The sequence below is a fragment of the Bos mutus genome, chromosome 2 (assembly GCF_027580195.1).
Source record: "Bos mutus isolate GX-2022 chromosome 2, NWIPB_WYAK_1.1, whole genome shotgun sequence".
NCBI lineage: Eukaryota > Metazoa > Chordata > Mammalia > Artiodactyla > Bovidae > Bos > Bos mutus.
In genome coordinates, this window is record NC_091618.1 from 9,397,447 (window position 1) to 9,413,277 (window position 15,831).

General features: G+C 42.6%; 1 protein-coding gene across 2 annotated transcripts in view; it reads left to right on the forward strand.

Moving 5' to 3' along the window:
• The window catches only part of DHDDS (dehydrodolichyl diphosphate synthase subunit), a 38,920-nt gene that overhangs the window by 12,699 nt on the left and 10,390 nt on the right, over nucleotides 1–15,831 (forward strand). For both annotated transcript variants that reach the window (XM_070383261.1, XM_070383269.1), the window contains exons 7-8: nucleotides 13,407–13,521; nucleotides 15,712–15,819. In XM_070383261.1, coding sequence (XP_070239362.1) covers nucleotides 13,407–13,521; nucleotides 15,712–15,819 — 223 coding nt within the window. The remainder of the gene's footprint in view (nucleotides 1–13,406; nucleotides 13,522–15,711; nucleotides 15,820–15,831) is intronic.

Consider the following 15,831-nt stretch of genomic DNA (forward strand, 5'->3'; position numbering starts at 1 on the left):
AAGCCATCTGTCTGCTCAGTCTCTATTATGAGTATAACCTTTGGTAATAATATTAGTAAACTAACAACAGCAATAGTAAAATAAAGTAGCAAAAAAAAAAAAAAAAACCCAGGTAATACATTATGCTTTGTATTTTATTAAATTAATATTCTTAAGTGTAAGAGATTTGAGTCTTTTCTCCATTTTATAGATGAGAAAACTGAGCTCACACTGAAATGACTTTCCCAAGGTCATTCTGCTAACAAGTGCCAGAGCTGGGACTTCTATCAAAAACTGTCTTGATTCCAGAGGTTTTGTCCTGACATATGGGGTCTTGGGACCCAGGAATTTTTCTGACTCGCCTCTTGGATATAATTTTATTTTCCTGGGAAACTAAATTAAAATGAAGTTTCTCAATGAGAATGAAAGTATATAAGAAGAAAAAGAGATAGTTTTTAAGGCTATTTTATGAATCCCTCTTCTCCCCAATAGCTGAATGATCTTTCTGTGCTACATAATTTTATTCATTCAATCAATCATTCATTCGTTAAACAGATATTTTTTAAGTGCCTACAAAAGGCCAGGCAAATTGCTATATATAGAGGATATAGTGGTAAGAATAAAAAACATGTATTTCCTGTTTTCATGGAGCTCTGGCAAGGGAAGCAAACATTATCAAGGTCATACAAGTCAGCATAAAACTATATTGATGCTAAGCGTGATAAAGGCATTGGTGCGTGGTTCAATAAGAATTTATACTTAAGAGGAATGGACCTAGTATGGAAGGCTCTCCAAAGGAAATGAGTGATAAGTGACCTCCCAGGGGGGTGGGTGGATAAGTAATAGCTGGGGAAAGAGGCAGTCGTGTGAGGAGCTTGTGAGTTGCACAAATACTGTTGGGAAAAATTCAAGCAGAGAGTACTTGGAAGGGAGCTTAAATTATGGTGGTGATGGTGGAATAGCCCAGAGTGAATCAAGAGTAATGCAGCAGATCAAACTGAGAAGACTTGGTGGGCTGACGCTGGGAAACTTGGTGGGTGACTCCAGGTGGGTGTTACGGGTGACTTTGACTTATGCAACAGAGGACAGTGGTGCCCTTCACTGTGCTGAGAACCCTGAGAGGATGCAGTTTGAGGAAGAAGGTCAGGAGTTTGGTCTAGGATATCCTGTAGTTGTTGAGCATAGATGTCAGGTCTACAGTAGAGAGGAGGGGTGGGGACTGGGGTAACAGTATGGTAACTGATGCAAAGAGAGGGCCTAAGGAATCTGAGGAGATTCTAGAGTGAGAAGAAGAGAAGGCCTAGGATGGAGTTTTGAGAAAACTGGCTGGGTAGAGGAAAAGAAGCCTTAAGGGGAAAAGAGAATGAACAACCAGAAAGGTTGAAACAAAAGCACTGCCAGTATTAAAGAAAGCAAGTAAAGAAGGTGTTCATCAGCGCAGGTGGGGTGGGAGCAACAGTATCAAACAGTGTACACAGGTCAGTTAATATGTGGATTGAAAATTAGCTATTAGTGGGAAAAAATGAAGATACAGGCTAAGTTGGCAGTGTGGGGCTGGGCAGGAAGATGAGATATAAGTAGATGAGGGATATATAAGTAGATGCAAGTTACTGGTAATTTTCTGATTCTTGGATGATTCTACAGTTGTTCATTATATTCTTAGTGCTTTACAGTTAACATTTTATGCATTTACAAATATTTGTGCTAAAAAGAAAAGAAGCTATTTAGCAAGCAGATTTAACATCCTTCATGCCTGGGACTAGAGCTCTGATCTCTCCTCCTAGTGCAGGATGATTTATGTTCCTCCCACATTGCATAGCCACGGACTTCTTGCTTTTTGCCTAGCAAATTTTCTCATATCCATTTTTTCTACCCTGCATGGTTTAGTAACTTGCCTGTGTGGGTTAGTCATGCAGACATGGTGTGGGCTGGGCAGGTTACTCGGGTAAGGAGGCTGTCTCTCAAACCACCAGTTCAGGAAGCTTGATGTTCAGCTCAGATTGGGCTGATCAGGGCCTGAGGCAGTGCTCTTTATGTTCTTCAGTTTTAGGCAAATCCATATTTATAACAGAGAGTCAGTGAGTTCACTACAGCCAGGCTCTACTCTTCTCATAACTGGAATTTTTCTGTTCTCTCATTACCACTATCCAGCTCCTCATTTTCCTTTCTTCCAGGGTATATATATTTTTTCTAGCAGCCATATTAATAGATTGTTTTTTGAGTCTCAAATTACAGAAGAAGGAATTAGGTTGAGCATAAATGATAGTTAATAAACTCTTCTGGAATAGGTCTTAACACTCTGCAGGCCTCTATCTTCCCCTTAAAACAATAGTGTTAATAATAATTGCTAGTGTTTACTAAGCATTTTCTTTGCAGCCAGCACTTGATAAGTAGTCCATGTATATACTTCATTTAATCCTTAGATAGACGCTTTGAGGTAAATACTGTTTTTATAAATTGAACCTCACTATGAGGTTAAATCGGAGAAGGCAATGGCACCCCACTCCAGTACTCTTGCCTGGAAAATCCCATGGACGGAGGAGCCTGGTGGGCTGCGGTCCATGAGGTCGCTAAGAGTCGGACACAACTGACTGACTTCACTTTCACTTTTCACTTTCATGCATTGGAGAAGGAAATGGCAACCCACTCCAGTGTATTGCCTGGAGAATCCCAGGGACAGGGGAGCCTGGTGGTCTGCCGTCTATGGGGTCGCACAGAGTTAGACATGACTGAAGCGACTTAGCAGCAGCATGAGGTTAAATGGGGCTTCTTTGGTGGCTTAGTTGGTAAGGAATGTAACTGCAGTGCAGGAGGCCTGGGTTTGAACCCTGGGTTGGGAAGATTCCCTGGAGAAGGGCATGGCAACCCACTCCAGAATTCTTGCCTGATGAATCCCCATGAACAGAGGAGCCTGGCGGGCTACACAGTCCATGGGGTTGCAAAGAGTCAGACACGACTGAGCGACTAAGCACAGCACAGCATGGGGTTAAATAACCAAGTTCACAAAGTTGACTAGGATTTCCAGCCTGGCTCCAGAGCCTATGCTGTCTTTCACTGTGGTATACCGACTGCCTTATAGGAAGGTTGAAATAAGCAATAATAAAGTATAAAAATAAAAATTAATATCTAATAGTTATCAGATCTTATATGGCAGGCACGAGACTGAGTTTATCATGCATAGTCTCATCTGATTTTCATATAAGGTAGTGACTATTATTTGTCCCACTTTATAAGACCACTCATGTTGTTTAGCCACTAAGTTGTGTCTGACTCTTTGCAACCCCATGGGCTGTAGCCTTCCAGGCTCCTCTGTCCATGGGATTTCCTAGGCAAGAATACTGGAGTGGTTGCCATTCCCTTCTCCAGGGGATCTTCCTGACTCAGGGACTGACCCTGTGTTTCCTGCATTTTGACAACGGGATTCTTTACCACTGAGCCCCCAGGGAAGCCCTAAGATTGGCTATGTGCATGGGTGCGTGCATGCTCAGTCATGTCTGACTCTTTGCAACCCCATGGACTGTAGCCTTCCAGGCTCCTCTGTCCATGGGATTTCCTAGGCAAGAATACTGGGTGGGTTGCCATTCCCTTCTCCAGGAGATCTTCCCGACATAGGGATCAAACCCACGTGTCCTGCGTCTCCTGATTGGCATTCTTTACCACTGTGCCATCTGGGAAGCCCAAAACTAAGGTTTAAGAAGATTAGTTGGGACTTCCCTGGCAGTCCAGTGGTTACAGCTGTGCTTCCACTGCAGCGGGTGTGGGCTCAATCCCTGATGGGGGAATTAAGATTCCGCATGCCAGGTGGCACAACCGAAAAATTAAAAAAAAAAAAAAGGTTAGTTGCCCTGCCTAACATAAAGTCACATAAACTAAGTGGGACAGCCTGGACTCCACCTCAGTGGCATCTGCTTCCATAGCCTGTGTTCTTCACCACCTTCTTTATAAACTGAATGCTAGAGAAGTGCACTATGGTGTTATCACAGGGCGCATTTCTGAGTTTGTACCTTCTAGAACAGGGTCTGTGTTTCCAAGATGGTCCTGGGAACAGTGACACGTGCTTACTCTCCCTTACGGGCCATTCACTGTCTTGCTGATACTCACTGTTGCCAGGCCTCCCTTCCCAAAGCTGATGTCATATCTCCATTATAGGTTTTTAATTGATTTTATTTTAGGTTGGCCATATCCTGAAATAAGGAGTTTACTAGGGAGGAGCCATTATCTTGTGGAATATTTGTACCAATATCCTTCCAGAAGATGTTTTACTTTTTTTTTGTGATAAGACATGCATAACGTAGATTTTACTGTTTTAACCATTTTTACTATAATTCAGTGGCATAAAGCCCAGTCACAGTGTTGTGTAATCATCACAACTATTTCCAGAAGTTTTCCATTATCCTAAATAGAAATACTTCTTTTAAAAAGAATACAACCTCCCCGCAATATATGCATACTTTTATAAAAGTCAGAGGTAATCATTAGAGAAAATTTGCAAGCTATATAAAGATGAAAAATTAAATCTCTCAGGATTCGACCCTCAGCAACAGTCCTGGTAACGGGTTTATTTTTCTGGCAGTGCTGGGTCTTTGTTGCTGCTTGGGCTTTTCTCTAGTTGTGGTGTGTGGGCTTCTCATTGCAGCGGCTTCTCTCATAGCGGAGACGAGCTCTTGGGCTTCACTAGTTATGGTTCCCGGGCTCTACAGCACAGGCCCAGTAGTTAGAGAGCACCGAGTTGTAGCGCACCAGCTTAGGTGCTCTGAGACATGTGGAATCTTCTCGACCCAGTGATCGAACCTGGGTCTCCTGCACTGGTAGGCAGATTGCCTGCCCCTGAGCCACCAGGGAGGCTGCCAGGTAAAGTTTTGATTTGAAGTATTTCCTTCTGAGCCTTCTTGTGTGCTTATGTATGTGTGTGTGTTTAACTATCTTTTCTAGCAAGCTGTGACAATGTCTGTTACTTGTGTTTGAGTTCTAGGTTGTTTAAAAAGGTACATAGTCAAATACGTTTTAGATGTATTTATATTTGGAAAACTAGTGAATATTTATTTCTGAGATCTGTTTTCAGTGGTTCATTGATTGATTTATTCGAACAAATCTTCCTCTGTCCTGGCAAAGTCCTCTGCTAGAAGAACAGGATAAGGGCTTGCCCTCAAGCAGTTCACAGTCAGGTGTGTGTACACTAATACGTAATCCATGGTGCCATGTACCACAGTAAGGGATGTGATGTGCAAGGCACAGAGCTGATGCTGACAAAAGTGGTGATCAGCTATGGTTGGGAGTTCAGCCAGAGTCATCTTTTTAAAACACTAATCCAATAATGACATAAATATTTTTATTTTTTTATTTTTTTAATTTTATTTTATTTTTAAACTTTACATAATTGTATTAGTTTTGCCAAATGTCAAAATGAATCTGCCACAGGTATACATGTGTTCCCCATCCTGAATCCTCCTCCCTCCTCCCTCCCCATACCATCCCTCTGGGTCATCCCAGTGCACTAGCCCCAAGCATCCAGTATTGTGTATCGAACCTGGACTGGCAACTCGTTTCTTACATGATATTTTACATGTTTCAATGTCATAAATATTTTTAACAGAAGAAATTACACTGTGAACAACTTACAACCTTAATCATGCTTTGTTGCTTATTTGTAATATGAGCACTCTTCCATGTCCCATGTTTTTAATAATTCTTCCCTTTATTTGTTTATTTATTTTTGGCTGTAACAGGTCTTAGTTGCAGCATGTGGGATCTTTCCCTGTGGTACACAGGTTCAGTAGTTGTGGCTCACAACCTCAGTAGCCATGAGGCGTGTGGGATCTTAGTTCCCTGGCCACGGATTGAACCCTCATCCCCTGTATTGGAAGGTGGATTCTTAACCACTGGACCATCAGGGAAGTCTTCTTAATAATTCTTCATATCATAATTTTTAATGGCTACAGAATATATCTTGCTTTAATTTCACTTAAATCACTTAATCACTTTGCTGTTGGTTCTATAAGCTATTTCTAATTTATCATCATTACAAATAGGGCTACAGTGAAATCTATGGCCTTAATTCTTATCTGCATTTTGGATTGTTTCCTTAGGATCTGGATCTGGATGTGTCTGTTTCACCTTATTTTTGCCAAGATTTTTTATTTAATGTAAACTAGAGTTTTGCCAAGAAAATGCACTGGTCATAGCAAACACCCTCTTCCAACAACACAAGAGAAGACTCTACACATAGACATCACCAGATGGTCAACATCGAAATCAGATTGATTATATTTTTTGCAGCCAAAGATGGAGAAGCTCTGTACAGTCAACAAAAACAAGACCAGGAGCTGACTGTGGCTCAGATCATGAACTCCTTATTACCAAATTCAGACTTAAATTGAAGAAAGTAGGGAAAACCGCTAGACCATTCAGGTATGACCTAAATCAAATCTCTTATGATTATACAGTGGAAGTGAGAAATAGATTTAAGGGCCTAGATCTGATAGATAGAGTGCCTGATGAACTATGGACTGAGGTTCGTGACTTTGTACAGGAGACAGGGATCAAGACCATCCCCATGGAAAAGAAATGCAAAAAAGCAAAATGGCTGTCTGAGGAGGCCTTACAAATAGCTATGAAAAGAAGAGACGCGAAAAGCAAAGGAGAAAAGGAAAGATACAAGCATCTGAATGCAGAGTTCCAAAGAATAGCAAGAAGAGATAAGAAAGCCTTCCTCAGCGATCAATGCAAAGAAATAGAGGAAAACAACAGAATGGGAAAGACTAGAGATCTCTTCAAGAAAATTAGAGATACCAAGGGAACATTTCATGCAAAGATGGGCTCGATAAAGGACAGAAATGGTATGGACCTAACAGAAGCAGAAGATATTAAGAAGAGGTGGCAAGAATACACAGAAGAACTGTACAAAAAAGATCTTCACGACCCAGATAATCACAATGGTGTGATCACTCACCTAGAGCCAGACATCCTGGAATGGGAAGTCAAGTGGGCCTTAGAAAGCATCACTACAAACAAAGCTAGTGGAGGTGATGGCATTCCAGTGGAGCTATTTCAAATCCTGAAAGATGATGCTGTGAAAGTGCTGCCCTCAATATGCCAGCAAATTTGGAAAACTCAGCAGTGGGTACAGGACTGGAAAAGGTCAGTTTTCATTGCAATCCCAAAGAAAGGCAATGCCAAAGAATGCTCAAACTACCCCACAATTGCACTCATCTCACACACTAATAAAGTAATGCTCAAAATTCTCCAAGCCAGGCTTCAGCAATATGTGAACCATGAACTTCCAGATGTTCAAGCTGGTTTTAGAAAAGGCAGAGGAACCAGAGATCAAATTGCCAACATCCACTGGATCATCGAAAAAGCAAGAGAGTTCCGGAAAAACATCTATTTCTGCTTTATTGACTATGCCAAAGCCTTTGACTGTGTGGATCACAATCAACTGTGGAAAATTCTGAAAGAGATGGGAATACCAGACCACCTGACCTGCCTCTTGAGAAATTTGTATGCAGGTCAGGGAGTAACAGTTAGAACTGGACATGGAACAACAGACTGGTTCCATATAGGAAAAGGAGTATGTCAAGGCTGTATATTGTCACCCTGCTTATTTAACTTATATGCAGAGTACATCATGAGAAGCGCTGGGCTGGAAGAAGCACAGGCTGGAATCAAGATTGCTGGGAGAAATATCAATAACCTCAGATATGCAGATGACACCACCCTTATGGCAGAAAGTGAAGAGGAACTAAAAAGCTTCTTGATGAAAATCAAAGTGGAGAGTGAAAAAGTTGGCTTAAAGCTCAACATTCAGAAAATGAAGATCATGGCATCCGGTCCCATCACTTCATGGGAAATAGATGGGGAAACAGTGGAAACAGTGTCAGACTTTATTTTTTGGGGCTCCAAAATCACTGCAGATGGTGATTGCAGCCATGAAATTAAAAGACGCTTACTCCTTGGAAGGAAAGTTATGACCAACCTAGATAGCATATTCAAAAGCAGAGACATTACTTTGCCAACAAAGGTCTAGTCAAGGCTATGGTTTTTCCTGTGGTCATGTATGGATGTGAGAGTTGGACTGTGAAGAAAGCTGAGCGCTGAAGAATTGATGCTTTTGAAGTGTGGTGTTGGAGAAGACTCTTGAGAGTCCCTTGGACTGCAAGGAGATCCAACCAGTCCATTCTGAAGGAGATCAGCCCTGGGATTTCTTTGGAAGGAATGATGCTAAAGCTGAAACTCCAGTACTTTGGCCACCTCATGCAAAGAGTTGACTCCTTGGAAAAGACTCTGATGCTGGGAGGGATTGGGGGCAAGAGGAGAAGGGGACGACAGAGGATGAGATGTCTGGATGGCATCACTGACTCGATGGACGTGAGTCTGAGTGAAGTCCGGGAGTTGGTGAGGGATTGGGGCAAGAGGAGAAGGGGACGACAGAGGATGAGATGTCTGGATGGCATCACTGACTCGATGGACGTGAGTCTGAGTGAAGTCCGGGAGTTGGTGATGGATAGGGAGGCCTGGTGTGCTGCGATTCATGGGGTCGCAAAGAGTTGGACACGAATGAGTGACTGAACTGAACTGATTCTAATTTTATAGGTAAAAATTGGTATTTTACTTTTCTTTAATGGAAATTATTTCTTAAAATTTTTCATGTGGCCAGATAATACCATATAGTTGGTAGTTTTTTCCTGGCCAAAGCACAGATACTCTATTTTCATTTTGTCACTTTTGTCTGTACCTCCTTAGATTTCTCTTCTTTTTGAAAATAATTCTGCCCACTGCATACAGTAGACAGAACAAACTTATTGCAGACACATTTGAAATTCGGAGGGTTTATGTAGGGATCCCAAGTCCCCCAGCATGCTGCTTGGTCTGGAAATAATCTTTATTCTTCTTATGTATGTAGCATTTTATAGTTCCTAAGGTGCACTCAAATCTGTATCTCACTTGAGTTGACCCTCTCAGTAACCTATAAGTAAACAGTACAAATGTGCCTATTTCAAAAACAAAGAGAGCTGAAAAATTGTTGATTGTACAGATTTTGCCTTTTTTTTTTTTTTTTAATTTTGGCCACAGCACACAGCGTGTAGAATCTCAGTTCCCCAACCAGGGATTGAACCCTGCCCACAGCAGTAAAAGGGCTGAGTCCTAACCACTAGACCACCAAGGGGGGCTCCCTGATAGCTCAGTTGGTAAAGGATCCTCTTGCAATGCAGGAGACCCCGGTTCGGTTCCTGGGTTGGGAAGATCTGCTGGAGAAGGGATCGACTACCCACTCCAGTATTCTTGGGCTTTCCTTGTGGCTCAGTTGGTAAAGAATCCTCCTGCAATGTGGGAGACCTGGGTTTGATCCCTGGTTCGGAAGATCCCCCGGAGAAGGAAAAGGTCACCCACTCCAGTATTCTGGCCTAGAGAATTCCATGGACTGTATAGTCCATGGGATTACAAAGAGTCGGACACAACTGAGTGACTTTCACTTTCAGACCACCAGGGAGTTCCCATGTTTCACATTCTTAATGAGAAAATTAAAATCATGCTGTCAAGACAAGACTCGGGGGCTTCTCTGGTGGTCCAGTGGTTAAGAATCCACCTGCCAATGCAGGGGACACAGGTTTGATCCCTGGTCGGGGAAGATCCCACATGCCCCAGGGCAGCTAAGCCCCTGTGTCAAAACCACTGAGCCTAAGTGCGTCAGCTACTGATGCCCACAGGCCTAGAGCCCATCCTCTGCAACACCAGAAGCCTCTGCAGCGAGACGCCTGCACACCACAACTAGAGAGTGGCCCCCGCTTGCCACAACTGAAGAGAGCCCGTGAGCAGCACTGAAGACCCAGCACAGCCAAGACTCAGATTATCAGGGAAATCTGAACCAGAGCCCTTCCTATTGCCCAGACATAAGTGAATATTATTTCTCAAATGATGGTATAGAACATAAAGCTGTGGTTTGCAAAATGATGACTGAGAGATGGACTTACTGAAAGACACACAACTAGTAAGTGTAAATCCTTGTTCTGAATACTCAGCCCAGATTGCTCTGCCTTTTTTTTTTTTTTTTTTTTTATTTTTTATTTATTTGTTTTTGGCTCTTTGTTGCTGCATAGGCTTTTCATTAGTTTTGGAGAGCGGGGGCTGCTCTCTGGTTGTAATGCGTGGGCTTCTCAATGTGGTGGCTTTTCTTGTGGAATGGGGGGCTCTAGAGCACAGGCTCAGTAGTTGTGGCACATGGGCTTAGTTGCTCTGTGGCATGTGGGATCTTCCCAGATCAGGGATCAAACCCGTGTCTCCTGCATTGGCAGGCAGATTCTTTAGCCCTGAGCCACCAGGGAAGCCTTTCTGCTTTTTTTGACTACACTCCCAGAAGAATGTTCCCACCAAGAAATTTTGTCTTCTAACCTCTTCCCGAGATGCAACTCTTACCACTTGGAGATTCTAAATTCTGCCTCTTGGTGCTTGGTAGGATAGGTAAACAGCATTCCTAGAACCACCAGACACCAGTCTTGCAAATACCCTCTTTCATTGGACAGAAAAGTTTACCTTAAGATAATTACTCCCAGTCCCCATTCTTCCTTCATTCCATCTCCTTTCTGAGTGTCTGCTTGGAAAAGTAGCTCTTATCAAATATAAGAGGGCCGATCATTTTGCTGGTTTTCATATCCTATGTGGATTTTTTGCAGTGTTTCACTGTCCATAGGACTTAAATGTAAGGTTTTAAAATTTCTATCTATAATAAATTCAAACCATAGCCAAAGTATATAAAGTAAAAAAAGATAGTCTTTCCTTCTTATCCAACCTTCCAGAAATAATCACTGTTAATAGTATGGTGTATGCCTTTTTAGATTTTGTTTGCATGTATCTATGTATATATGTATTCACAAGTGTGAGGGTTTCTGTGTGTGTTTTCCACACTATTTTTTTCTGAAACTTCCTTTTTTTCATTTAATGTTACGTCTTAGACATCTTTCCAAATCAGTGCACTTAGGTTTATCTGTATTAAAAACAGTGGCATAGTATTTAATCAAATTGCAAGGTCCTAGGGTATATGCATTTTATTTTTAAAAAAATATTTATTAGGTTGGTGCAAAAGTAAAAAAAAATTGCAGTTTTGCATTGTTGAACTTTGCTGTTTGATATTGGAATATATTCTCAAATATGGTTATGTTATACATCATTTTAATGCACATTTCTAGCTTTATGGTTTTTTGCTAATGACATTATTGCTTTTTTTTTTTTTTGCTGTTTATATTTATTTTAGACTATAGAAATGATGTTAGACAAAAAGCAAATTCAAGCAGTTTTTTTATTTGAGTTCAAAATGGGTTGTAAAGTAGCGGAGACAACTGGCAACACCCACAGCGCATTTGGCCCAGGAGCTGCCAACAAATGCACAGTGCAATAGTGGTGCAGAACGCCTCACAAGGGAGGCAGAGCCTTGAAGATGAGGTGCTCAGTGGCCGGCCACTGGACGCTGACAACGACCAGTTAAGAACAGTCATCGAAGCTGATCCTCCTCAGACTACACAAGAAGTTGCTAAAGAACCCAACATCAACCATTCTATGGTAATTCAACATTTGAAGCAAGTTGGAAAGGTAAAAAAGCTTGATAACTGGGTGCCTCGTATACTGACTGAAAATCAAAACAATTATTGTTTTGAAGTGCCATCTTCTCTTAATTGTGCCCAACCACAACAAGCCATTTCTTTCTTTTTTTTTTTTTTGCAATTAGAAAATGAAACTTTATTGACAGAGCTTTAACAGTCAAATATACAACATAAGAACAGCATAGATGGTTTCAGTTTATCTTCTTTCAAGCAAATGGCTGCCCTTCACCTGCTTCTGGCATTTCAACAGGCTCTATATTTGATGCAAACTCCTCCCTGACATCAGGACCATCTCCACCTTCACCCCCAGTCTTTGCCTCAGCCAATTGCTGGAGATCAGCTTCCAGGCCAGAATCTTCAAAGGGATCCTTCTCCTCTTCTTCATCACGATTCACTGGATCCTCTCCATGTACTTCCTCCTTTCTAGGTGTGATATCCTGAATCTCAGCTGGCAGTTCCTCTTGTTGAGGTTGCTCAACACTGGGCTGCTGGTCAACCACAGGTTCATCCACCTGGGAGCAATCTTGATTTGTAGGTCCCAATTTTGATGCCACTTGCCCACTCATATTTCTCCCTGGTGAGTCTCAAGTAGTGAGAAAGAACCGGGACTGATTAAACACACCCGTCTCAGGCCCAACGCTCCTCACAGAATGCTCAGGAAGCGACAAGCCATTTCTTGATCGGATTGTGACATACAACGAGAAATGATTTTATATGACAGCCGGCGACAACTAGCTCAGTAATTGGACCAGGAAGTGGCAGAGTACTTCCCAAAGGCAGACCTGCACCAGAGGAAGGTCCTGGTCACTGTTCGATGGTGTCTGGCCCACTACAGCTTTCTGAATCCCAGTGAAACCATTACATCTGAGAAGCATGCTCAGCAAATCGATGGGATGCACCAATGACTAACTCCTGCAACCAGCATTGGTCAACAGAAAAAGACCATTTCTTCCCCATTTCTTCTCCACAGCCATGCCCGACCACCTATCACACAACCAATGCTTCAAAAGTTGAACGACTTGGGCTACAAAGTTTTGCCTCATCTGCCATATTCACCTCACCTCTCGCCAACCAATTAACCACTTGTTCAAGCATCTCAACAACTTTTTGCAGGGAAAATGCTTCCACAGCTAGCAGGAGGCAGAAAATGCTTTCCAGAAAATGCTTCGAATCCTGAAGCACGGATTTTTATGCTACAGGAATAAACAAACTTATTTCTCATTGGCAAAAATATGTTGATTGTAATGGTTCCTATTTTGATTAATAAAAATGTATTGATCCTAGTTTTAATGATTTAAAATTCACCGTCCAAAACTGCAAGTACTTTTGTTCCAACCTAACATTTGGCTATGCTGGGTCTTAGGTGTGGCATGCAGGATCTTTAGTTTTGGCATGTAGCATCTAGTTCCCTGACCAGGGATTAAACCTGAGCCCCCTGCATTGAGAGCATGGAGTCTTAGTCACTGGACCACCCGGGAAGTCCGTGGTGTATGCATTTTTTAAAAAAAGATGTTTTACATGAAGGACAACACATGCTCTGATGGGTACATCTATTTTAGGCCTGCAACTAAATTACTTTGGGTGAAATTTTCATCTTCTCTTGAGCTTCAGTTTCCTTATCTAAAAAGTAAGGATAGAAATATCTTATGTAGTTGTGAAAATTAAAATCATTCTTTAATTTATCAAGCATTTATTGAGGGCCTTCTGCATGCCAGGTAGAAGTAATGTATTTGATGGCGTCCTATAAACTGGGAAGCTTTATGTAAGGAAGTTCATCGTGAGAGTAATTCAAGAGGAGATATGTGCTTATCTTTGTCTCTTCCTCACTCACCTTAGCGATGTCTCTGAGTCTCTGCTCGATAAGTGCCTCTATACCAACCACTCTCCTCACCCTGACATCTTGATACGGACTTCTGGGGAAGTGAGGCTCAGCGACTTCCTCCTCTGGCAGGTAGGTCATTTCCAGCCACTATTCTGTTTGTGTCAGAACTGAAAACTGTGACTGCACCCGCAGAACAGATTGGAGGGGGAGCTAAAATCCAGAGTACTGTCTGCAGGCTGCGCCTGGTAACATTTGTTATCCCTTCCTCATCCACCCCTGGCTTTTTGAGTCTGTGTGGTTCTTGCTGCCTGGAATGCCCAGAGGAAAAATCAAAGCCATCCTGCTGTAGTGGAAGCTTTACTTGTGCCTCTGTTCAAGGAACTGGACTTCTGCCTTATGTCCTGAGCACAAGCTCCTGCCTTGGTAACCTGCCATGTAACCTGCACCTCTAGGCTGGAACCTTGCCTTGAATTTACTGATTTCTCTCTTTCAGAATAAAGGGCTGCATTTACACAGCACAGTCCACAAGGGATATAAACTATATGCAGACTCTTTCTTTGGGGCCTGCCATTGCCTCTCAGCTCAGTTATCCCAGTGTAGGTAGTCATCTGCAAGCTCATACTCAGATAAGTTTGTCTTGGCTTGAGAATCTCCATCGTCTGTTCGCTTTGCCCCTGGGTAGCACAGGGCTGGAGAAAATCTTGTTCAAGGAGAGGCTGGAGGGAGAGACATGAGTTGGAAACAATTCACATGGTAAATTCCAGAAATTTTAATGGCCCGTAGTCTCAAAAGCAAACTAACAAGATTCAGCTACTGAAGATACTTTTAGTCTTTGATTATACTAAAGAAGTGTAACATGCAGCTTATGGTTTTATGGCCCGCTCTGTTGGTCAGATGATGTCGGAAGAATTTACATCTGGGCACTGAGTTTTAAGAGATTGCACTGGTAAACTAGAGGACTTAGCAGAAGAGGCCAACCAGAAGATGGCCAGGAATCTGAGACTCATGTCCTCTAAGGCATAAGTGAAGGATGATGGTCTGGAAAATAGTTTATTCTCTTGAGGGGAAAAAAAAAATTGAGTTCCTCCTTGGTGCTGGGAATATGGCAGTGACCAAGTTAGAAATTGGAGAAGGTAATGGCACCCCACTCCAGTACTCTTGCCTGGAAAATCCCATGGACGGAGGAGCCTGGTAGGCTGCAGTCCATGGGGTCGCGAATAGTTGGACGTGATTGAGAGACTTCCCTTTCACTTTTCACTTTCATGCATTGGAGAAGGAAATGGCAACCCACTGCAGTGTTCTTGCCTGGAGAATCCCAGGGACGGGGGAGCCTGGTGGGCTGCTGTTTATGGGGTCGCACAGAGTCGGACACGACTGAAGTGACTTAGCAGCAGCAGCAAGTTAGAAATAATCCCTACTGTCTTAAAACTTACAGTTTGTCAGCAAGGACAAACTGAACAAGTCATTACAGCCTTGGGAGCAGATAACAGGTAGCTGTCACCTGGCCTTCCAAGATGTGAAAAATGTCACTTTGGAAAAGAAAGTTGTTCCAGAGAGAAGACCTTAGACCTTGGTAGGAGTTCCAGGGAAGGTGACACTGGTTTAGCTTAATGAGCTCTTTGACAGCTAACATATCCCCCTTTAGGCACTGAATTCCTTTCCACTAAAGGTCTCAACAGTGACTGTCAAGAATGTTCCAAAATCAGTAATGATTGTTAAAAGTTCACTCAGCTCTGTGCTTTGTTTTATGTATGTTATCTTATTAAATTTTTATAGTACCTTATAATACAAGATACTCTTATATACCCAGAGAAGTTAAGTAACTTGCCTCAGGTCAGATAGATGGTAAATGGTGGAGCCAGAATTCAAAGCCAGGCAGTCTGGCCCCAGAGCCCATGCTCTTAACCATTGTGCCATACTCTGCTACTTAAAAATAACAATGGCAGCTACCATTTATTCATTGCTAACTTTTATCAGACACTGTGTCTCTGAGATGACCTCTGAGGGCCAAGAGCCAATAACATAATCCAGATGTTATTTCATAGTCCTAAAATTGGCTCTTAGAAAACTCCTGGTGGAAATGTTGATCTCGCCTTGCTTTAGTTCTGCCTTGCTACAGGCAGGTGACCTTACTGCCTCAGATGACCCTTCCCCCATCAGTGAGTGGATCCGGGCTGGCAACAGCAGCTGCAGCTCAGGATGCCTGGGCCACCTCATCTCTGGACATGATCAGCCTGCTCCTTCTTTGGAACCTGACTAGGGATATGTTCCAGTGACACGTTACTAAACCAAACTCTCTTCCTTCCCCACCTTTCCCAGACCTCCCACTCCTGCCTGGTGTTCCAGCCTGTTCTGTGGCCAGAATACACGTTTTGGAACCTCTGTGAGGCCATCCTGCAGTTCCAGATGAACCATAGCATGCTTCAGGTAAGAGTTCAT